The 24,986-nt window shown below is 37.9% G+C and overlaps 1 protein-coding gene across 1 annotated transcript in view; it reads left to right on the forward strand.

The window, feature by feature from the left end:
* Positions 1–24,986, forward strand: part of PIGN (phosphatidylinositol glycan anchor biosynthesis class N) — an 88,087-nt gene that overhangs the window by 49,214 nt on the left and 13,887 nt on the right. Inside the window, exons 14-24 of the mRNA XM_061346254.1 lie at positions 2,988–3,124; positions 4,147–4,246; positions 4,377–4,469; positions 5,902–5,993; positions 9,690–9,801; positions 13,429–13,537; positions 17,368–17,470; positions 20,414–20,516; positions 21,935–22,021; positions 24,261–24,316; positions 24,799–24,874. Coding sequence (XP_061202238.1) covers positions 2,988–3,124; positions 4,147–4,246; positions 4,377–4,469; positions 5,902–5,993; positions 9,690–9,801; positions 13,429–13,537; positions 17,368–17,470; positions 20,414–20,516; positions 21,935–22,021; positions 24,261–24,316; positions 24,799–24,874 — 1,068 coding nt within the window. The remainder of the gene's footprint in view (positions 1–2,987; positions 3,125–4,146; positions 4,247–4,376; positions 4,470–5,901; positions 5,994–9,689; positions 9,802–13,428; positions 13,538–17,367; positions 17,471–20,413; positions 20,517–21,934; positions 22,022–24,260; positions 24,317–24,798; positions 24,875–24,986) is intronic.

Raw genomic sequence — 24,986 nt, forward strand, 5'->3', positions numbered from 1 at the left:
CATACTGATTTAAAACTCTTAAGAGAGTCTGTCTTTAACCAGAAACCAGTTTTCTGTGTTAATTGTAGCAAAGTCAGCAGTCTGTTGTAATAATACTTGTTTGCAAGTACCCAGACTTCAGGCTTCCGTTTTGATTTTTGTTCTTGGCTGTGGGGATAACAAAAAAATAGCATGTAAATTATTTTATTCCTGTTCTCTCTGGCAATGTGAAATCAGTTTTCAGAAGCTGTGCAGTCCAATCATGGCATTTTTAAAATGTAACACCTGTTTCAATAGAAAGGTGAGCCATGGTTTCACAGGTGGGCTAGCTCTGTGATTTGCAAGGGTGCAACAGAAGACATCAAAGATGAAGGAAGCTTTTTGGCAATATTATTATTGTTTGATTTTTGACAAAGTACAAAATTCTACATATATACTTTCAGCCATTCATCAGGAACAGAAATATGTTGAAAAAGTGAATAAACAAAGAGCTACCATTTCAGTAGGGAAAGATTAAAGCCTTGGTGTGGGGGAGGGTATGCCAAACTCAAGAATTTGCTTCAAAATAAAGGGGGTTGTTTCATTTGGTAATGTAACTGAGAATGAGCACTCACGTAGCATCTTTACTGCCTTCAGTATACTACTCTGAGAAAATCCCTATCATGCTATCTTGAGGTTTTTACTACTGGTTGAAATGAGATAGTCTTAGCCTTTAATGAAAGTGATCAAGGAAAATTGAAATGGGAAATATTCATAAGTGCTGTAATGCATATTTTTCTTTCATCAAATCACTGAGAAGAAATAATTCAAGATTCATGTTATGTCAGATATGAGCAAAATAATTACAGTAAACAGAGTGAGTATCAGGCATAGTAGTAACTGCATTAAGCAGAAACTTCACATTTTTAGTTGACATCAGATTGTAATTTGGTATATTGATTTTACTTGTTGAAGGCAAATTTTATACTAGTGACAGTGGGAGAAAAAACCAGGTTTCTTAGTTCTTTGTTTATATAATTTTTCTTCATTCAGTTTTAATAAGAGGTCTTTTTCTGTAGAAACCTTTTTAGTGTTCCTAAATACTTACGGAATCACAGTGTGAAGCTAATCCTTCATATATGGACGTTATTTCATTTATAGCTAATATTGGAGCTACTTAAAGAATTTTGCTGAGAAACTAATCTACCATTGACAAATAGTCTTCTACAAAGCACTGCCTTATAAGATCTGAAAGGAGCCTCTGAATAATGAAACTGCACATCCTGTACATATAATCTTCAGAAGTTTTTGGTTTCTTATGAAGCATATGAAAGAACTTTTGCTTTTAGAGCAGTGTGTTGTTTTGCTTAGCAGAAGCCTAACCTTTTAATCTATTTTTTAAACGTCCTAGGAAATGCAAGTCTGATTTCCATTTTCAATGCATGACCAACTATATTGAACTCTATAGCGTTTATATCTCTATATGACATAAAATGTTGATTGTATGTGTTTAATTATTTGATGATAAATCACATTGTGTGCCTATCATTCCTATATATTCATTCTGTCTATATGTCAGCAAATGTAAGATTTAAAACTATGAAACTAAAATTGCATTAGGTCAGCTTTCTACATATTTTTTTCTTTCTTTAATGGCAGATCTTATTAGAAATTCTATTTAAAAAATCATTTAGAACTTGCATTTAGTGTTAGTTTAGATCAAGGCAGTTGTAAGTCACTTAACAGGGAGGCAGGAAAAGTTAACCCATATATATGAACCGCTAACTGAATATCTTTTCTCCTCAGCATATTTAACATAGTCATGTATTTGTCTACATAACTCATTCAAAGAAACTGACATTCATGTAGAAGAAAAGTATCATCAGTCATTACCTAGACTATATACTAAAGACTGCTCAGTCATTAAAGCTGCCTTTGCTATGTCAGGTTGCCTTACAGGAAGATAAAATTGTTTATTTAAAACATAATCTTCCCTTGCCAGTAATTCTTGTGGTATCTGAATGTTCCTAAATAAGGAAGACTAGTTCAGTGACCAGGTAAAATGTAGATTCACAGTGACTGTTTAATGCTCCTTTTTGCATGAACAAGAGATTACTGCTACCTGATGATTAAGGACTAACTTACCTGACTGAGATTATCCATTTTTAAAATTTCCTTTCTCTTTGATGTTCCTCCTTACAGCTCTGTTAGTCCAAGAACATGTTTCTTTGAGTACATTTTGTGTTTAATTCTTTTATTTATTTTTAGAAAGCACAAACCTGGTGATGTAGTATATATAGGATTAAGTGTATTGACAGTTCTAGCTATGACAGGAATCTTTTAGTACTATGTGACTCTAGTTGTCTGTTGTATCTTGAAATGGCAGATTCTTTTGAGTAAGGCTGTCTTTCCTGTGGAAGGTTGGTTGCAAGCCTCCTTCAGTAGCTGTCACTAGATCCTGAAGAGTTGGTATTTTACAGTAGGAGTTAATGCCTTATATTTTAATTTAATTACTTTCTTTCAAATGTCTCAGTCAGGAGGAGGAAACATGTGCTAATGGAATTTTCATTAAATGTTTTGACCTTAATGCTACAAACTTGAACTCAAAAGGTTATGTGCTAAGTGAAGTCTAGTTTTTTAATCCAAATTTAAAAGAGTTCTTTTTTCCGAGACCCTTAGCATCTCAGACTTCCAATGGATTTTATGTATTCATTGAACATAATACTGCATACAGTGGGCTTCCAAACTGTACAAGTGTGCTTTGCCTGTGCAGATTTTACTGCAGGACCTTATGCAGGGAGATATTTAGAATTAAATCTTCAAATCCAGTGGTTGGTTTGCCTTTTGTTTTGTTTTGTTTTTTATCTGCCTGGAAACAGTGTCCAAAGTTGTGCACAGAGACATAAGGCAGCTGAGTGACTGTGTAAAGTAACATTTGCTTACTGTGTAACTAACAAATGGAAAACAGTGTTGAGTTTAAAACATTTTATTGATGTCTCAGGAATGTTTGTCCAACATTTGTTTTATAGGAATCTACTGTTCTCCTCTACGGTTTTGCCTTTGTTGGAGTGATGATAGCTTTTTTCCTGTTGATTCAAACATGTCCTTGGACATACTACATATACTGTCTCTTGCCAGTACCAGTGTGGTATGCAGTTGTGAAAGAGTGAGTAAAGAATACATTTTACAAAGAATGCTTTATAAAACTGGGTCTGTGTTTCCTGTTTGTTGACAAATATTTTTTTTGCCATAGATTTGGGAAAAAAGGTTAAATATAAATTTATTAAACTGCCTGAAATGTTCCTGAGACATCCTAAAGGACTGTGGTTTATATTTCTCTTGACATATAGGGTGGTTTCCAAACTGACTGATATAGCTGCCAATTCTAGAAGATATTTCCTATTAGCAAAAAAAAAGTAATGTCTTTCCAAGACAAAATGGTTTTAGTACTCTTGTAACTGTAACAAAAGGGTGCTAAATCCTTGGGCAAATACCTGTAGCAGCTGACTTCCTTTGTAAAATGTGACAGGCTGTTTTTTCCAGTAATTTTGGAATGGTCTGATCCTGAAAAGTGTCAAGTGTGCTGAACTCCATCTGCTTTTGGAGAAGATGTACTAGTCCTGTTGAAGACTGTGCTCTGATATTAAAACAAACTTGTCTTGTCTGGGTCTGCTTTAGCTCTAAATCCAAAAATACTTATTATATTATGATTTCTATTACCTAATATCCTGGCAATTCTGTAGATACTAACTCAGTATTATTCAGAGAAAATAAGACCAGCTGCAGTTAGATAATGAGCTGCTTCCTAAAACACTGGAAAAGCTAACTGGGGATTTTTTTCCACTCTCTAAAGCTTCTGAATGTTTCATCAGTTATGATGGACATTAAGCACAGCATAACTAAAACTGTTCATAAAGTCAGAGTTGATTTAGGTGTCTGAAGCTTGTCCAAATACGGGTGAAGATGAGCCGGAAATGGGAGGGGAAAAAGCTGGAGAGTTTTATTGTGGATCCTATATCAAGTAAAACTGGGCAGAACGAGCCTCAGGCCATCACCCACTCTGTTTCTAAATCAGCAATATCTGAAATGTTTTTTGGGCTCTGACTCCTTTCCTTTCCCTTGAAAGATAAAATCCTTTGATCTTTCTGGTTTTTTTTAATAATTATCTTGTTCCATCATTTTGAACAGACTTCCTGTTATTCAAGACCTTGCCACAAATCTCTTGTCACATAATATGGTTCAGTCTGTAGGATTCATCTTCATTTGTATACTGGGAATTGAAATACTAGTAAGTATTTTATCCATCTGTATCAACAGGTTATCTCACAGCTAGCATTCTACCTCTTTGAGGAATGGTAAGTTTTATTAATGTGCTTGGTTTTCAGTCTTCTGTTGGATTTTCTTTTCTTTTTAATTAGGTCTTCAGCTTTTTCTACCGCTCTACACTTACTCTTGGTCTTCTTGTCTTTGCTGGCTGGCCAGTGGTCACACAACTGTGGGCTCAAGCAAAGGTACTGTGTTGCTTGGCTTCGAAAGAACATTTTAAATGGCTAATAGTTGATTACATCTCAGGATACTGGAACTGGTCTCTTTGGAATGCTGCTTTAGGTTTTTGTTCAGTTATGCTTTTATTCTGATCTCCATCATGAGCAGCATGTAGCAAGGCAGAGGAGTTCAGTATGGTCTGGATAGATCTCTTATACAATATAAGTAAATAAGACTGCTTAAGAATTTTGCAGTAGCTATGAGTTAGCTATCAGTTTTCTGTTGTTAATGATAACTAAAAAGTGCTTGACTGAATGGTATGAAATGCACATCACTTACCAAATTGTCACAGTAACAAAAGAGTTGACATGCACGATTGGTAAAGTGCCACCCTTTGAGTAATATGGTCATTTATTGGAAAAAAAAAACAAAAAACAAAACACCAAAACAAAAGAAAGAGAAGATAACTGAAAAATGCTTTTCAATTTGTTACTGTCTGCAATCAGCTGGCACACATTGTTCCTCCAAGGCAGCTTTCTGTACCATTTTTCTCAGGAAAAAAAACTCCACTTCTGTAGATATGGGTGTGAAGTAAATCATCGTTTAATATAAGAGACATTTCTTCTGTTAGTTTATTCAAACATCTCTTATTTCACAGAATATCTAAAACCTAGGGTTCTGGAGTAACATTAGCATTTTAATTAAAGCAACAGAAAAACTGGAATTGAATTGCTAAGTCCTACTCTGCAAGAGCTATCAGGAATGGAAGCTTGTATTTGTTTATTTACATTTTTTTTATTGTATTTGAGTAATTAAAGCTGGCTATACAGAGAAGATGTTTTGTAGTGCTGAAAATTTCCTTTGGGGAATTTAAATCTGCCTTGAGCTTGATTCTGCCTATAGCTTTTAATGTTTTTATTTGGAGTCAAATACCTGGGATTGGGTTGGGTTTTTTTCCTCCTAGCAAAGAATGTAGATAACTACTTAGATGATTGTGGTAGTTAAATCAAATGGAATTCAGATTCAAAGACTGGAAAATGTGTCCATATTGCCAGAGAATAGGTGATTGGTGAGCTGCTACAGACTTCTGGTGAGATTAGTTTTATTCCTCTCTTCCGTAAGGTTACTCATCAGCTTTCTAGTGACTGCAATGTGTGTGAATGCCACACTCGGAGAAAGTGCTTTTAAGTGTAATCTTAGCTTTGATTCTCATTGTCTTTGATAGGATTTTGACAGCCGTGTAAATGAAATTCTTTTCTAAATGAAATTGAAGTATTGTAACACCAATGATCCTGTACTCTATTTTCAGTTAAGTTTACTCTTGATGGGGGGGGCGGGGGTGGGCATTCTTTGGGAGGTGCTAGTAGCCATTAGTAGTTCGCTGAGGTATTTTTTTGTGATTAGACAATTGTCCACATGACCTCCAAAATAATCCTTTTATGTATTTATTTCCTTTAGACAAGCTCATCAATCTGGACTTTTCTGTGTGTGCTCCTGGCAATATTTCCTTTAATGCCTGTTGTAGGAAGAGAATCAAACATTCCTCTGGTGTAAGACTCTCATTTAGTTCTTTAAACTTTTTATTTCTCTCTTTGATATTCATAATTTAGGCTGCTTTTTGAGATATGTGAGGAATTGTATTATTGAGAGCTGGCTGAGACAGGTATTGAAATTCAGAATTTAAATGATTATAGAAAATATGATTATAGAGACCTCAGTTACTCACTGATGTGAATGAGAATAAGCTTTTAATTCTTTTGCCTCATCTATTTGCTCTTTACATTATTCTGTAGTTTCTTGGCAAGGGAAACATTTCTCAGAATACAAAAATATGCAAACTTTACATAAAAATAAAGGTCATCATTAAAGAAGGAGCTTCACTGGGGTACAAATGTGGTAAATAGTACTGGCACGTAAGAATATTTCTTCAAAAGCAGTTTACTCTGACAGCATCTTTCTGAATTCCTCCATCTAATTTTGAATAATCTGTCTTTGAATAGCACTCTGTGCCTAATGAGATAATTGAGGAAATAGAATAAATAGGATAGGCAAAGCTCTCTTCCTCGCTGACTCCTTTGTCTATTCTTTTTCCACCTTCACTTATTCTCTGTTCTACGTTTTCCTTTCTGGTGTTGCTTGTCTGATTTTCTACAGTTGTTGATTTGCATCTTTTTTTGCATCTAGTGCATTTTTGTCATCTGTTCCTCTCCTCTTCCTCTTCCATCATACCAGCATTCTCTCGTATCTGGATACAGTCCAGGTGGTTGGCCTGAGGGCATTAGGCTTGTGGTGTTATTAGAAAGACTTGAATTGACCTACACTGCAATGGTTCCTTCTGCTGTCTGGCAGAAGATACTGTTCCCCATCAGAGCAGGGTGCCTGATCCTCAGTAAAATATGGGATTGGAGCATTAATGTATGATTGCAGATAGAATTATGAGCCCAGATATTTCCAGAATTATTGACATTCTGCCTTTATATTTTTCATTGTGACTTAAATGTATCTATTGAAAACTCTTAATCTTGATGCTTGGGCATGTTAGAAATACTCAGGACAGATACTCTTTGGCTGTGTTACAACCTCTCAGCTGTATATACATTTATGTATTTCTACTGATCCAAACTGGGGGGTTTTATTCTTTAAAACTTTTGAGCACAGCTTAGAAATCAAAATGGAATTAAATTACCTTTAGGTCTTCTTCCCTGACGCTTCTTTACATTCACCTTACCCAGGCAGTACATCTTCCTGTTTAATCTTCTAATGAAACATTGTACCTCTGAAACGGTTTATGCCTGTCTGAATCCTCTCAAGTGAGTTTTGAAGCTGAAAAAGCTTGAAGCAACAATTAAAAATATATGTATGTGTGGCACCTCAGGATACTGAAGATAAGGAGATGCTGGGAGAAAAGATATGGGAGGGAGAAATTAGAGTGTCAGAGTGCATTTATTAGATCTATTTTTGAGCAGCGACTATACACTGGGAACAGGGCTTCTTGAGTACATTAATAAAACTTGTATGGTACAAACAGGGAGCTCCTAACTCAGACATAAAAAGGAAGCATACAGGAGGTGAAAGCAGCGTCAGGTGGTCCAGGAGGAGCATAGATATGCTGTCTGAATATGCAGGATAGGTTAGGAAAACCAAAGCTTTCCTGAAGTTGAATCTGGTGTGGGATGTACAGTGCAACAAGACAGTATACAGCAGCAAAAGGAAGACTAAGAAAAATGTGTCCCTGCGGCTGTTTGGGATGGAGACCTGGAGGTAAAAGGACATTGAAGTCTGAGGCCTTCTTTACCTCCTTTCCTGGTAAGACTGGCCATCAGGAACCCAGGCTTCAGTCTGCTGAGACCCGTTTGAAAGTCTGGGACAAGGACTAGAAAGTGCCTCTTGCAGGAAAGTCCAGTGGTATCCTTGGCATCACCAGGATGGTGAGCAGAAGGAAGGTGATTATTTGTCCTTACTCAACCCTGCCAAGACTCATCTGAAATTGCTGCATCCAGTCCTGGGCCCTCTGGAAAGAGTGATGTGGATATACTAGGCCTGGTCCAGAGAATAGTCATTAAGATCATAGAATCATAGAATAGTTAAGGTTGGAAAGGACCTTAAGATCATCAAGTTCCAACCCCCCTGCCATGGGCAGGGACACCTCGCACTAAACCATATCACCCAAGGCCTCGTCCAGCCTAGCCTTGAACACTGCCAGGGATGGAGCATTCACAGCCTCCCTGGGCAACCCATTCCAGTGCCTTAGCACCCTAACAAGAAAGAATTTCTTCCTTATATCCAATCTAAACTTCCCCTGTTTAAGTTTTAACCCATTACCCCTTGTCCTATCACTACAGTCACAGATGAAGAGTCCCTCCCCAGCATCCCTATAGCCCCCCTTCAGATACTGGAAGGCTGCTATGAGGTCTCCACGCAGCCTTCTCCAGGCTGAACAGCCCCAACTTTCTCAGCCTATCTTCATATGGGAGGTGCTCCAGTCCCCTGATCATCCTCGTGGCCCTCCTCTGGACTTGTTCCAACAGTTCCGTGTCCTTTTTATGTTGAGGACACCAGAACTGCACACAATACTCCAAGTGAGGTCTCACGAGAGCAATGTAAAGGGGCAGGATCACCTCCTTCGACCTGCTGGTCATGCTCCTTTTGATGCAGCCCAGCATACAGTTGGCTTTCTGATGAATAAGTGATTAGAGAATCTGTCAGAGGAGAGTGAGCAAGAGCTGGGGCTGCTTATCCTGGAGGAGAGATGAGAGAGCTGGAACTGGTTATTCTGGAGAAGACTCAGAAAGATCTTATCAATGTATATAAATACCTGTCTGGGGGAGAATAGTAAAGATGACAGATTTTCCTTGGTGTCTAGTGAAGAGACAGGAAATGGGCAAAAATTTAAATGCAGGAAATTCCATTTAAATGTACAAACAAACACACTTATTTTACACTGAGGAGGGTCAACCACTGGAACAGGTTCCCTAGACAGGTTGTGGAGTCTCCCTCAGTGGAAGTATTCAACACCTACCTAGGTATGGCCCTGAGCAGCCAAAGCCCTACTCACTGCTTTGAGTAGGGGATTGGACTGGCCTGATCTCCAGGGATACCTTCCAACCTTCAGCCTGTGAGTAGCCTGCAACTATGTTCCTCTATTATTAGATCATTACTTGGAAACTGCTATGGAGATATATATGCCTGTGTGGCCTGATTTTACTGAATGTGAGGTATTTCTACATAACTATGTATTTGTTAGTTGTTGTGGTATAAATACCCTGATAGATGGTTGGACAAAACTTGAAGACCTAACTTTAGATCACCAATCACTGTTACTGTTTTGTTCAAAATATTATTTTTAGGTAATCAAAAGTACTTAAAAATAACAGGTGACAGTAGTCACAAGGCCAAAATGGAAGGTTTCTTTTGCCACTGCCATGAAAAAAAAGAATAATTGTATTTGTGGATGGCAAGCTTGTATTAAAAAAAATCCCATAATGCCAAACCCAAACACACCCAACCCCACCCAAAAAAACCCTCAAGCTGACCACTACATTAAAAAAATAAACTCAAACCAACCAAACCACACCTGATTCTGGGTTGGATTTGTTTTTCTAAAGCTGGATGTTGATGTTTCCTTAATGTATTAAGTCTTGATACTGTAATGAATTATTTGATCTTAGTGAAGAGCACTTCTATAAAAGTTTCTTGAATGTTTTGATGATGCTTCCTGGGATTTTATTGTTCTTTTGTTTTTACAGAATAGCAGCTGGTTTGCTGACTCTCCTGATCTCTTGCTTCTCACTGGCATCTCTTTGTAAAAACAAAAATAAATACAGAAATAATCAAGATCTGAAAGTGTATTTTTATCAGGTCAGTTGCTATTTTCCAGTAATTCTCAATGTTGAAGGGTTTTTGTTTGCAAATATTTACATACTTTTCTAAGAATGTGTTCTTACCAAGGCCATCCGTTTGAAGAAGGAAATGGTTGTCCCTTAGAATTTTCCCCTTGACCATTTTAAGAGGACCGTGTGCTCATGGTAATATGCATGTTTAAATATCATAATGCTGCGTACTCAAAGCTCATCTTGTGCATATTTGTGTATATTGATAGAGTGATGTGCTTACACACCTGATGCTCTACTGAGAGAGTTTAAGAGTTTGTCCTGCCAGCAGTCTGTGTATGTAACTTCCAGTGACCTTTGTGGGAATTGCACATGAACACTAAGGACAGGCTTGCTGGTTCAGGGCATTCTTTCCTGTTTCTAGCTGTTGAGTAACAATGTGAGACTAATACTGAGCTGACTTTCTGTTGGCTAAATCTTGTTTCAGATGAAAGATTAGTGGTTTTTATTCTCTATAGCTTCATGAAATAGGTAGATCTTTTAGGTAGATCTTTTCATAGTAAGTGCTAATTAAGTTCTAGAGAGCTTTTAAGATTTTAATAATACCTTGCATGTCTGCTGTCCTTTTTTTTTTTTTTTTTTGCTTCTTAGAAGATAATGGTTTTATCTCAGGACCAGCTTTATTAGCTATAACTTATTATGTGCTGGAGTTTCTTACTGAGCTAAGCAATGCATTCATTACACCGGTAGTATAGGTATGGAGCTCAAATTGGTTATTTTCATAATTGGAGCTCAAAAGAAGGAGGGAAAAGAATGATGAATGGCTAAAATACATACCTGTATGGACCTGAGAGGTCATTTATAGGCTACTCATTTATTCACTGTTTTTTTGTAGCTACATACTATGAATTTCCAGCATGGGTATTAGCCTTAAAGAAACAAAAAAGTCCCAGAGAACCAAACAGCACAATCAAAAAGATATTTTAGCAAAAGTGTACAAATAAAGAAGCGTTAGAAAGTACAAATATAAGCCTGAGTAACTTAATATGGATATGTTTGCATTACTGTTACAAAAAAATGTTATGTTTAGACCTAATTTTGAAGTTTTGATACATGTCAGTGTTTGCTTGAGGCAGAAGAATCTAATTGTACCCTCACAGTTTCAGAAAATTGCCAACAGTTTCTCAGGTTTTCTCTTGATATCACTAAAGCAGGAATGGAGGATTGTCTTTTGATTAACACTACTCCTCTCTTCCAGTGAGGTGGGGATAGTTTTCTTTTCCCAAGTAACAAGTGACAGGACAAGAGGAAACAGTCTCACGACAAACCAGGGCAGGGTTAGATTGGGTATTAGGAAGTAATTCTTGTCCAAAAGGGTTGCCCAGCATTGGAACAGGCTGCCCAGGGAAGCAGTGGAGTTACCATCCCTGGAGCTATTTAAAAGATGCGTAGGCATGATGTTTAGGGACATGGTTTAGTGGTGGACTTTGATGGACTTGGCAGAGTTAACAGTTGGACTTGGTGACCGTAAAGGCCTTTTGCAACCTAAACGATCCTATGATGTTTGAGAAGTCATTAAGGCCTCTGGAACGGTGAAAAGAAGAGTTATTTATAATCCATCAGGTAGACTGCTGTGGTGCTTACTGTACAACTTAGTATTTTTTTGCTGCAGAGAACATCAACTTCTCTTTGCCAGCAGTTTCACAGGTGAAGTCCAGTTTTTGCTGCACTACTGAAAACACTGCTGGTTCTGTTGTTTGGTAATGTTGGGCCAAGTTGTTATTCCTGGGAGGCTTGAACTTCATGTGGGTCCAAGGGTCAGTTTATTAATTTTCTCCTCTAAATTAGGAGAAATGAGCAGTAGGGATCCGTGTTGTATCGGTGGAACTAGGGGACAGGAGGAGTGTTTTCAACAAGCCTTGTACAGCATCCAGCTGATGATGATGGTTCTCCTACCATTCTCTCTACGAGTTATCATGTTAGTTGCTTAGGAGACCTTCTGGCAAAGACGTGTTGAACTGCAGATGTCACCCTTGGTTTCCTCTTTCTAGCTGTAACCTACAGATGAGTGTTTCTCAGAGGCCTGCTCTTAAACTGTGCAAAAATAATCTCTTCATTGTGGAGAAGGTTGTGGAAGAGGAAAGGCATATTTTTAGCAGGAGACCTCATTTTGCATCTCCATGTACCTTCTGTGTCATTCTAGTTCTGATATTGGTGAAAGTAGAGAGCAATTTGAACATTACTTAAACTGTGAAAACGGGAGTCTCAAAAGTGGGTGCTGATCCCTTCCCTAGACACTGACATAGATCTAGCAGCACTGAATTTGGTTTACTAATGTGGCCAGGTCATCACAAGTCTTTCAAGGCACAAGATGCATTATGGGAGATGACACAAAGTGAGTGCAAAGTGACTTCACCAGTGACTAGGGAATAGCAGAGGGATTACCAGAGCTCATGATGCTAAAAGTTGAAAAAGTACATCAAAGGGGAAACATCTGGCCTAAAAACAGCAAAAGCATCCCAAATGAACATCAGAGGTCTAAAGGGGATGATTCCCTGAGCTTTTGGAGGCTTAGTGCTTTGACCTAGCTTCTTGATGTCACACAGAAATACAGGTTACATGTTATTGTGGCCTGAAATTAAATAGAAGCAACAGATACAAAGCACCTGTGAAACCAGAACAAAAAAGGATGCTGACTGCTAAGTGTATCCTCTGAGCAGGTACCACTGAGTATCACTGTGTCTGTCAGGGGAATAGCAGCAATTCATGTGGTAAAAAGTGATGAATGTGAAGACTGTGTATGTGCTTTGCACTAAAAAAAGCCACAACAGCAATTATATCTTGTAATGCAATTTTAAAGTACGTGCTTGCAAAGTACTGCTTGATTTGCCTTTTGGTGGAACTGCAGAGTTATGTATAAATGGCAGTAACTGAAAACTTGGCTCAAGTATTTCCTTGGATAAGTGTAATCTTTCAGAAATAACTGACTCATGGGGTAATTTGTCTCAGGTTTTTTGCACCTACTTGGTGACTGAGTGGTATCTCTGCAATTAGTCAAGGGAAAAAGAAAAGAACAATCTTCAGCGTCACTGCTTCTACAAAGCAGGGGGCTCTGCTTGAGGTGGTGCAGACAATTTCACTTCAACAGTCTGCCAAGATTGCAGCAGCTTTTTATCTCTTAAAATCCACCTCCACTCTGCTCTGCTGCTGCTGTCTTTTCTTAGAGGAGCTGTGCTGCTGTTCTTGCCCTTCACCCTATACCCAGTGCTGCAGCAAAGCCTGCAGTTCTGCTAGTTCATGGTTGCTGTTCGAGGACAAGTGCTCCTTAAAGAACTTGGGGCATATGTTTTCTGTGGTTTACATGAGTGTTTAAGTGACAAAGAGTGTATCATGTCAAATCAGTGATCCAGGGTTCTTCTTTAGATTAGAAAATAGCACAAATTATTAATAGCAGTGATAAACTAGAAGGAAGTTTTTAAAAGCAAATTTTTTGTTAAATCTATAAATACTCAACACCACATATAAGACTTCCTGTTCTTATGTTGATTCAGATGAGGGGTTTATGCAAATCTGAAGCATATTTACATATTTGGGTTGGGATGACAGAGATCCATACATTTATTATGTGTTTCATTGTCTGATTTCTGCTTTGTAGATGTTGAGTATTGCACTTTCAACCTATGTTGTGAGCAGTACCCATGACAGTCTTAAGAACAAACAGGGATTGCCTCTATTGAATCAAATTATCAGCTGGATGACTCTAGGTAAGAATAACTTCTTTCCCAAACTTGTATCTTACTGGTTAATGGGGCTTGGGGTTGGGGGCAGTGACATTTCTTTATTGACATCTTACTTTTGCACATATTCCTTTATTTGACTCCTGATAGTTCTTCCATGTGTTCACTATTCTTTCCTAAGTAAGGTTTTTGGAGAAATATGTTAGAAAGTCTTCTAAAATTTTACTCCTTTGTAAGTTTGTAATAAAATGCAAAGAACTTTGATTTACAGGTAGCTTTGTCTTTTGAATATTCTGAGTATCTTGAAGACCCCTTTTAGTATAATGGCTTAAATTCCCTTTTTGTTTCACTTGGAGTCAGATAAGGGTGATCTGAGATGTTCTACAAGGAATCCAGTTAAGCATAAGAAAGTGAGGAAAGGTTGTTGCTCTGTTTCAATAGAAACCTGAAGTTGCAGCTGATGGCAGAGACCCTTGGGGTACGAAAGTGCTTTTTAGAGATAACTTGTAAAATACCTGTGAACTAAAGTTGCTAATGTATGTTTGATATGTTAGAACCTGATAATTAAAGAAAAAGAACAATTTACAAGTCTGTGGCGTTTTCACAACTCTAAAATTAAATTCTTAAGATGATTAAACAGTACAAATGTAATTATCACTGGAGTTATGGAATACAGTAAAGCAACACCTTTAATGTTTTAGCTATAAAACAATTTGTAATTTCTATTAGAAAATATTTAGCATTGTTTATCCCTGAGTGATCTGGAATGTGGATTTGTTTTAGAGCTAAACATACACCATGCGAAGTTTGGTAGCAGCTCTTTGCTAAAAGTCAAGACCAGGAATTGAAACATAACCTAATAGAAGAATTCTGACTCATTATCTTGTTGCTGGATGCGTTGTACTGGTGACATTGTTTTAACTTGAGCAGGTCCTGTCAGTTTTAGCAAACCTGCTTCAGTTTGAGCAAATGGATTCAAGATTAATACAAGTGATTGTGATCAGTGTCTGTATGTGAGCAATGCTCTCTTTGTAATGTAGTTTTCTTTGAAGTATTTTACTTTCCATCATGCTTTCCTAACTCTCTGTAGCCTGCTAAGCTAAGTGGGTATCTCTGTGTGGATGAATTCCTTGCAGCTGTGAAGTCAATGAAATCAATGATGTCCTGCTTGGCTTACTGGAGCAGGAATTGAGGGTAAAGGTTATCTTTCTCTTCTGTGTGAGGGTGAGAGAAAAACATTTTTCATCTGAGAGATGATTTGTGAAGTCAAGAGGCCTGAAGTTACGAGGAAAAAGTATATTAGAAATCTTCACTGTGGGTGATGTTTCTATGATAAATAAAGCTAACACTGAAGTAAACTGTATGTATCCAAAAAGTCTACTTAATGCCACAGTAGTATTGAATATTTTAATGTCTTTCAGACTGGAAGTAATTATTTTAAGTTAATAGGAAGATAGAAGCTTGCTGAAGTAGCTCTACATAATTAAACACAGAACTAAGCAGGTAAAATACTAAGGCATCCAGCAACATGTCCTTAATGCTCCTGGTGGAGGGAAATGCCGTGTCAGTACCATAGCCACAACTAGCATCTAGCTTGTCACTACTGAGTACAAGAACTGTGGCATCTTAGTAATTAAGGTACTGTAGCTCTTCCAAGGTTGGTGGCATTACAGGTGATCAAACTCCTTTTCATGTTTTTGTTTAGTTGTAGGATAGCACTGTTTCTTACTGAACTCTCATTTTGCACCTCTGTATGTATTTATATAACCAGAAACACAGAGTTATCATTATTTATTCATAATAATACTGATTGAGTGTTATTATCATGTCAGTATGATCATACAACTTCTGAAGTTACCTAGCAAATTGTTCCACTCTCCTCAGCTACTCATTTGTTTACCATGAAGCCTACCTTACTTAAAGGTTTCATTTAGGCCTAAACTTTCTTTCTGAAGAAAGACATGGAGAACAATGCAAATGAATTAGTGATGGGTGGGTTACTGCAGGCCCGTGTCCAGCTGCCTTTAGCTGTTACACCATATGGTTTTTGCAGTGTATGTTATCCACAGAGGTAAAAATGGGAGGCATAAAGTTAATCCAGCTGCTTCCTATGTTCTTCAGAACCATCTTTATGTCAGCAGATATGTCTAAATGAATGTGTATTATGTTTTAAAGGTTTCACCAGTGGAAATCTATCATAGCAATTTGCTAAATATTGAGGAATTTGTTGTAACTGCTGCGTGTGGAGGACACATACAGAGATTTGTATAGGTTAGCCAGAAACCTGCAGGTCTTCTGATGGTTGGTATCTGATGTGTCACATCAGGTGTGGAAAGGAAAGGCTAATTATCACCTACCAGCCACTCATCTGTTTTCATCTGTGATTGCACAAAGGGAGCTTATACATGTCTGTTGCATTGAGTGTCATTCACAGAGGCTGAGTTTCCTTCCAGCAGTTCTGACTTGCAGTGAGGTTCCTCCTTGAGTTGGGCCTTCTTTAAATATAGAAAGCTACAAGTGATGCTGAAAGGCTGGAGCACCCTTGAAATGAAGTCATTGATTCTGTAGCTAGTGGTGGCCAAGGCTGAAAGCCAGGAAATAAAAGACACTGACCCACAGGTTTTAGAAATAGCCTCATTTCTCTTCTGTTCACACATTTACTACATATACAAATGCATACTATGACAGTGAGCACAAGCAAGCACTTTCTGTATATTATCGTTTTGTTTCTGTTCCGTAATAGAGCAATTAATGTGACATACTGTTGATGCAGTCTTTGAATGATTCGGTAATGCGAGGCACTATACCACAGTGAAGAATCACACCAATGTTATTTTTCTGTGCACTTCATAAACACATAAAATTTAAACGTATAAAAAAACCCAAACACAAAACAAATCAGGAAAAAAAAGGGCAAAACAACCAACCCCCCAAAAAAACCCAACTGAAAACCAGGTTTAAAGATTAAATCACAGCAATGCTTTTCCTTCTTCCTTTCCTCGCTTCAAGCACTGGGCAATTTTCATCAGCCTTCTTTCTTTTTACTCACTTTTCAAGTAGCCCACTTCCTTTCTTCCCAATTTTCCTCACCACCTACAACTGTTGGGCCCCATCTTCACCTCCAGAAGTTTCCCAGCTAGAGGAGTCTCTTTAGGGACAGCATGGATTCTGCTAACCAGCTCTGAATGGTCAGCTGACCAATGGACCACACCAAGGAGTGAAATGTAGCTCTTAAGGTCCCTCACTTGCATTAGAGAAATGCATTGCAAGTTGAAGGCAAGAGGCATAAGTCATGACAGATAGATGATCCCTTGTAGTTCCTTAAATATTCTTGCTTTAAAACTTTTGAGTAAAGAGGCTGGTAAGTTGATAGTTTGTGTATCTTTACTGCCAGTATTTTCAGTTGCACCTCAAAATGTAGCAGGTTTCCTAATCTAATACAATGGAGCAGAGGCTGTGTAACCACAGTCTGTTAGCTGTCAAGAGATCCTCAGGGCAATGGCAAGTGGCTCTCAAAGTAGCATTAAACATTAGAGTTTTGACTGTTTTGTGGGGTAGTACTTCTGCATCATCTGAAGGACTTACTAACATCAGTTCATGAGAAATTATAAAGGCTGTGAGGTAGAAAGCCAGGGAATTAGAATGGTAGAGAACTAAAATTGCTTTTAATAAGTATTAAGCATTCCAACCACTGGGTTTTCTTTAGCAAAAGTGACTTCTGAAAATAGAAGGGCGTATAGGAACAGTATTGAATATCTGTATGTGAAGTGTCAAGATTTTGGAACAATGTTACATTGTTACTGAGGGTGAAATGTTTTGCATGTAGTGACTGATGCATCTTTTTTTTTCGTTTGCAGTTTCTTCCTCTGTGTTGCCATTACTGAGCTCCACATTCCTCTTTCAGCGACTGTTCAGCATATTGCTCTCGCTGATGTCTACCTACCTGCTCCTCAGCACAGGGTATTTCTTTCTTATTCTGTCTGGATTGGATTTATGTATGAAAATCAAGGGCAAAATGTGAAACTGCTGAATCTCATGAACGTTTCTGTTCAAGGTGTAATGTGTGCTTCCAGCAGTGATCTCACCATTTATCTCCTTGTTTAGTTTCCTAAATAAAATTTCAGGGGAACTTCCTTATTCCTCTTTGTGTTATAAACACTTTCGTTGACATTCCTTTCAGCTAGACCAAGCAGTGGCTGGAAGGGTATGTATTCAAACAATCTTGTACCAAAATAAGAAAGTCTGATTTAATTTGTCTTTTGTTATTTCAGCATATGCTTTTCTGCTCACAAACAAGAGGAAATTACTTCTCTTGCAGCTGCTTAGCACTGGTATCTAGTTATGGCTTAAATGACACGTGACAGGAAGCAGGCAGCCCTAAAATGAAGGAAAATTTTATTTGGAGAGATTTTCATGGAAGTGATATTTTTTTAAGGGGGATTCTGGTTCCCATAAGGAGCAGCGCTTGCTTCTTTTTGGATAAAGACAAATCCTCAGAGCTTTTAAATGAAGAAAACACTGTGTCAGCCAACCCTTTTTCTTTTTTCTAGACTCAGTAGCTTTTAAGAGCATAATTAATGGGGAGTATAGGAACCATTCTTTCCGCCTTCCCTCCCACTTATCCTCTGGATTTAATTACACTGGAAAATTAAGTGGAATAAAACATCTTGCAGCAGACATTTTGCAATAGCTGCCTCTTGTTGATACTCTCGTTTTAGATGAAGCATCTCAGTTTTTTTAATCTCCTGCCTCCCTTTCCTCCCACTTCCCCATTAAGATTTTGATCTTAATCTGACTTCTGTCCTTACACACACTCTTATGCTCAACCTTCTTAGCCTGTCCTGGCTACTGGATTAAGCATGAATGTTGTTCTCTCTTTGGCTGGCAACCTTCCTCTTTGTATTTGGCCCTGCACCAGACCACTTAGACGCTGATAGCTCTCTGCTGTCTCCCTGCAATGGTCAAATAGACCAACAATTTGGAACAATTCTTTAAAAAAAAGCAAAAAAAAAAAAGCAAAAAAACCCCAAAACCCTCAAAATAAAAACCAAACCAACCAACCAAAAAAAAAAAAAAAAAAATCCAACCCAGAAGGTCCCCTCAGCTAACTACTCATAGCAAACTCAAGGCACTCAGTGCCAAGAATATCCACTGTTTTGATAACCCAGTGCACTGCCCAGATAATTGCAGCACCTCTGTAGGTGTACGGTTAAGTGAAACCAGCTGAGGAGCAAGTGGTTGCCACTGGCTCAGTTAAAGGCATTCATTTTGTAGGCAGTTGTACACCACTGTGAGGATTGGAGATACTTTTATTACTGATAACCATTGTTGTTTTCATGTTTAACTACTTGTCATTCTGATAATTAAAGCAGAATTTGTCTATTCAAATTTTTTGTTCAGTTTGAAACTGCTTTGTGGCCACACTAGTGGGGAGGCACAGCAGAAATAATATCAAGATTAACTGCAGTCATTTTCTTACTTTTGGACAAATAAGTTTGTATGTCCAAGGTGGAAAAAATAAAAAGGAAAAGACCCCCATACAGTCTTGTCAGTATTATAATTTTATCCTGAAAAAAAATAACCAACCCCAAAACTGAGAGGCACCGTGCAGAATAATCTGAATGTAGAGGGCAAGGAGAAACTATTATTATCCAATGACAATCTACATCCTTAAGTTATCTGGGGGTTTTAGTGTTTCACATATGTACACTGATCGTTTGTGTTAAAGGAAATTCTTTATCCTAGGTTTCCCACATCAAAGTCTTAGCTGTCCAGTTCTTAGAAAATTAGTAATTGAGTGGTACAGGAATAGAAGCAGCTTCAGCTGGATGCCTCTGGGGTTGCACCCACAATAAAGGAATTCCTGGAGTTTTATATCCTTATGTTCCGTGCACCCGACCATCACATGCTGTTCATGTGCTTTGCACATGCCTCTTGGTCCAGTGATGAATTCTGGTGTGGTGTCTCTTCATTCCTCACCAAGATATTTCATTGTCTTGAGGCAGGTATCAATTTCTTCCTATGTCTGGTTGTTGCTCCTTACTAGGATGCAATTCCTTTATCTTCCAGTTTGCACTGGTCTCAAGGCCTTCATTTATATAACTAAGCACAATTTAAATTCAGCTTTATCTAGATGGGAGTTAGAGCTTGTGGCCTAAGGCTCCAGTGACTTCAGTTTTCCCATGCTAAGTGACTACTCATGCTAAGCAAAGCCACTCAGACAAAAGAACTCAGTGAAAGGAATCCAGCTAACTAAATATAATTCACATCATTTGCTATGTTTGAGTGCTCACAGGAGCCAGAAGTACTCCTCTAAGATCGGGGATGTAGCTAGAACAGTTTAGCGGCATGACTTGATGTTGCAATTGCAATGGATTGTTATGTAGTGAAGAAAAGGACATTGCTCTTTTTATTATACAGATGCTTCTGTCCTTGGAACTAGACTGAGATCACCAGAATAAATTCATGTGATTAGGTCCTAGAGACACAATCTTTAGTTGCTGTCAGGATTGGATTGTAACCTCAGTTCCAAATAGCTCTCATTACAAAATTTTCCATTTTGCAGAAAATAGGAGCCAGATGTATTTTTTTTTCCTGTTTCTTTTTAATTTTATTCCAGTTTTTTTAAAATTAATTGTGACACAAAGGGCACTCACCCAATGTTGCGGCAGCCATCAAATGAGAACAAGGGTGCAAAACATGGCAAGGCTGAGGCAGCCTCTTTCTCCTCCTTTTGCCATTTAATTACTGCATAGATTTAAACTTCAGAAATGAGGAAAGAAGGGGGAAGAGTGTCACTAGGTTTCTGATATATCGCATGTGTGATGAGAAAATAAGTATGTCTGTATTTGATGTTAAATTGTTGTTAGTGACTGTACTTATTATGATTATGTTACTCTTCAGGTATGAAGCTCTGTTTCCACTGGTGCTATCTGGTTTGATGTTTGTGTGGATAAATATGGAACAAGAAGCACTGCAGCACTATGGTCTTTCACTTAAACCAAAGGTAACTGCTCCAGATAGCTATGTCAGGTTAATTATCTGGGGTTTTCTTTTTCCTTGATGATATAATAAAGATTTTGAGTGATTTTCAGAGAGCAACAGTTTGCATTTCTTTAAGTTTGGGAAGCCTGTATCAGCTGTTTTATGAAATAGGAATGTGACCTTGTAAGAGAGATTTATAGTTTATGTCATTGAAAATTTCTTGGAATGCAGGAAATCAGTTTGACTTAGTGGTATGTTCTGTAGGCTACAAAGCTCTGTTTGAGTGTCGTGCTAGTTCAGCATAAGGTACAGTAAGTCTTCAGAGTAAGTCAGTGTGCACTGTACAATGTCACTGTACTTTTTCATTCTGATGGCAGAATCATGAATGAATGGCTGAAAATAAATAATTTTATTTCAGAAATGACCCATAGAAAATACCAGAAATCTTAGTTTGATTTTGTCCTTCCACTTGTTCTTCAAGGATAGAGTTTTATTTCTGGTTAGATGGACAAGGAGCTGGAGACTAACTTGGAACTAGCACCTACTTGGAGTTGCCTGGAGAAGGAGTTTTGTAATCAGTGCAACTTCTTTCACCTTAAATTGCTGACAGTATACTAAATTTCTCAAACCCCGTGCTGCTTGCACTGTTACTTAGCTTTTAGATTAGGTCAAGGGTTTAACAAACTGTGGCTATGCATTGGTTCAGTTAGATACAAAGTGCTGGTTATAGAGTCAGAGCCAGGTGGATGTGCCCCGCAGCTGTCCCTGGCTTCTCCCACATGTGCTATCCTTGGTGGAGTTGACAGAAAACCAACCACATAATAAATCATGTATGAGAGAATCCAGCTCAGGCCTCTGATAATATGTGATTATTTTTTATTAAAATATTGCCAATGTTGAGTGTCTGTTATTTGAGTTTTTCCTTTTCCCAAGTGAAAAGGAGTTTGTTGACCTCTTAAATTCCATGAAGGCTATTTCTCTTCAGGTCAAGTGATATTGTGCTGAGAACTGAGTGAAAAGGATGGAGAATATTTTAGTATTCTCATTCACAACTTAACTCAACTGAGGATAATCACAGTCTTTTATTTCTGTGCGTCTTTATCCACATGCTCATGTGAGCAGTGGAAGTGTGTGCATGTGAAGAATATTTATGATGAAAAAAGATTATAAATCTAGAGCATTGAAGTTCATTTTTAGTGTAGATAACAGTGGAAGCTCCACTGTTCATTCGATCGTCTCACTTATACAATCTTTCTGGCAGATTCATTAAAGTACAATGAAAATATGGGAAAGGTTTGCACTCTTCATTGTAATACTGCTCTAATAGCAGCTGATAGGGAAGTAGGTTTATTTCTCATTCTTTTAAGTAAAAATACGGTGGTTGTGTCAGAGTTGATATTGGTTGATATTTGGTATTGATTTCTTCTGCTGTCTTTCCAGCTTGCTGTTTTCAACTTCACCTGTGCTACTGATATAACTCAGTTGCGACAGCTCCACCTAGATGATGTCCGCAGGTCTTTCTTCTTTGTATCCTTTTGCTGGTTGTTGTGTTCCCGGGAAAAGATGGGTTTGTTGCAAAAGGACCTGCAATCAAAAGTTACGGTAACCACTGGAAACAAGCTGGTAAAGATTATTTGACTCATGTTGCCCAATAGACAATGGTCTTATACATTATGTATTTTGATTTATTTAATCAGTATGAACTGCACTGTTTTGGAATCTGGTTTCTTGGCCACTTTGAAAAGTATGGTGACCATTTAAGACCATTACTGTTGAGGTAAACTTTCTTCTTAAGGAGTCCTGGTTTTAGTTTGGTTTTGACATTTTGGCTTGAGAAAACTTACTCAGCCTTCACAGATCAGTTGGAAAGGATAATATTAATTTTTTTCTCATTTTCTCATGTTTAGAGTGTGGTAGCATGTTAGGAAGAAAACATTAAGTGCAAGGCAATGGTCATGGCCAGGCAGATGAAATGAGGGAAAGTTCTTGCAGCGTTTGTGAAACTAATGTGGGACATAAGGAACCTGCAGCAGAGGAAGTGTGGCATATTCCTTGTTGAGAAGGCGGTTCAGTGCTAAGGAAGGAGGCAAAACACTTTGCTGGATGTTGAGGTTTTGCGTATGCTTTGGAGTATACCTGAAAAGCAGCAGTAAATTTATTGATTTCTTTTGCTATTTTAACAAAAAATAAGCTAACTTCTAATAAAGCTGCTGCTGTCTGTCAGATGCTAGAAGTTAGCCATAGCAAAAATCAATCCAGTGGTATTTTTTAAATCCACCATAGTACTACTGTAATCTAACGCCTGAATATAGGACTACTTTAGTCTTATCTTAATCTAAAACACTTGAATGTATTTTGTCCAGATCCTGAAAAAATTCAGTTTGCATGTCTCCTTTGCAGGGACCAGGTATAATACACATCTGCCTGAAAAATGTTGTGGCTTTTTTGATTTAGATGCTGTTTAATGTTTAGGAATAGTGGTATATCTTTTCTACTGGAGCAGTCACATTGCCATGATGACCCTGTGAGCTGTATATCTTAAGATTGTCCCATGGTTCCTATACAGGACCCAAAAGTCAGAATGTGCAGAAGGGCTTTATAGCCTGGTCTTCCAGAAGATTCAGATTGCTTACACTTAGCATTTTGATTAGACATATGTGCTGCTGTCTTTTTATTTTATTGTGAAACTCTTGTTCTTATAAATCTTTGACTGGCAGAACTGCGCTATGCTGTTAGACTGCTGTGTTACTAAACTTGAAATGATGTGGTACTCAGGGGAAGCATCATTTCTTTAGTTATGCTGACCTCATCCTTGCAAAATACTGCAAGAATCCCAACAATTCTGCTGAACAGTTGGTAGCAAATTGTTTATGCAGAGACTTAAATGGGCCAGTGCAGGAGCTATAACAAGAGTGGAAGGACCAGAGGGAGCTCTGCAATAGTAGCCATTGTCAGAGACTAACCTCTGCCAGATGCAAAAAAGCAGTTAAAACCCATTCTTTTGCTGAATGAAAAGGTATGAGCTAAAATGGGCCCCAATGAGCTTAGGAGGTAGAAAAGTATCTTTAATGGGCTCATACGACAGCAAGTGTTGTACCTAGATGAAAAAGGTAGGGTTTATAAAAAAAACTTACAGCTATATAGATACTGCCAGAGTTGTCCTCCCTTCCTCAAGGAAGTTAAAAACTGGGAGTCCCATGTTGCAATGGATAGACTTTGTATAACATTTGGACAACAAACCTGTGGGAGGAATGGTGTAAGAGCCTTTAGTCTTGTTTCATAGTCAACTACCTCTTCCACAGTCAGTTCCTCAGTAAAGCCATCTTTTTTGGTGTGCAGTATACATGACTATGTCACTACTTTCTGCAAAAGCACATGTGTTTAAAAGCACAGCTGGGATTGTGGTCCAATATATGTTCCTATATTGCTAAGTAGGAGCCCAGAAAGACAAGCTGCTGCTGTCTTGCAGGTAGCTCAAGACAGGCTCTAAAGGACAGGCTCTAAAGCCTTACCCAGTCTTACCAGTCTTACCCTGTCTTCTTACTCTGTCTCCTAAATTTACATAGTCATGTATGAAATCTTGGGTAGAGATAGACAATACTTTGGGTTTCTTAATGCAGTGTAAAGCTGTAATAGTGGGTTAGCTTCTTGTAGTTTCATTATAGGATTTTGAAAGTAAATTGAAATGAAGTGGGAGAAAGGCTGGAATGCTGGGTTTGTTTTACTGCAGCCATTTCTGTGGTGTACTTTCCTTAAATACATTTAGGTTTTCTTCATAGTCACAGCCTTTTTTGGCACTGGAAACATAGCTTCTGTTAACAGGTATGTTTTATTCATTGATTTGAAACACAGAATACAAAAAATTTCTTTGTGCAGTTGGCAGACTAAATATAAATTTGGTTAGCAAAAGCAGGGCAGCAGAATTAAAACAGTAGTGGAATAATGATATTTTATTTCATTTCTGCTCTCTGTAACGTGTTCCCTAAGAGCCTGAGATTCTTGGTTATGAGGTTGTTTCAATTTCCATTAGAAGTTACTGGCAGTATAAGCAGCAAGAGCTCTGCTGCTCACCATCAGCATGGCACCTTGAGAGACAGAAGCAGAGAAAAATTGTAGAGAAAGAAAAGTGAGGTTGGCAGTCCCTGCTAGTTTAATATTTGTGTAAGAGAAGAGAGCATTGGAAGCCTTGTTTAAAAATGTACACACAGTGTGTTACAGAGATAAATAAATGCACTTTTCTTTTTTTTTAAATTTAAAATGCTATTTTAAAGATAGGTTGTAATGTCTTTTTAATGTTTCTCTAGTTTTGATCCTGCTTCTGTCTATTGTTTCTTGACTGTGTTCAGTCCCTTCATGATGGGAAGCTTGCTTTTGCTGAAGGTTAGTAATCTTACTTTAGTGAAATTCTCTCAAAAGAACTGTTTAATAAATAACATATCACGAACACAACTGTTACTTTGCAATTCACAAAAACGTATATATGTATTTGAGC

This window comes from Neopsephotus bourkii, unplaced genomic scaffold, assembly GCF_033783945.1.
Source record: "Neopsephotus bourkii isolate Nb327-2 ecotype Australia unplaced genomic scaffold, CSIRO-AGI_Nbou_v1 NB_272, whole genome shotgun sequence".
NCBI classification, from domain to species: domain Eukaryota; kingdom Metazoa; phylum Chordata; class Aves; order Psittaciformes; family Psittacidae; genus Neopsephotus; species Neopsephotus bourkii.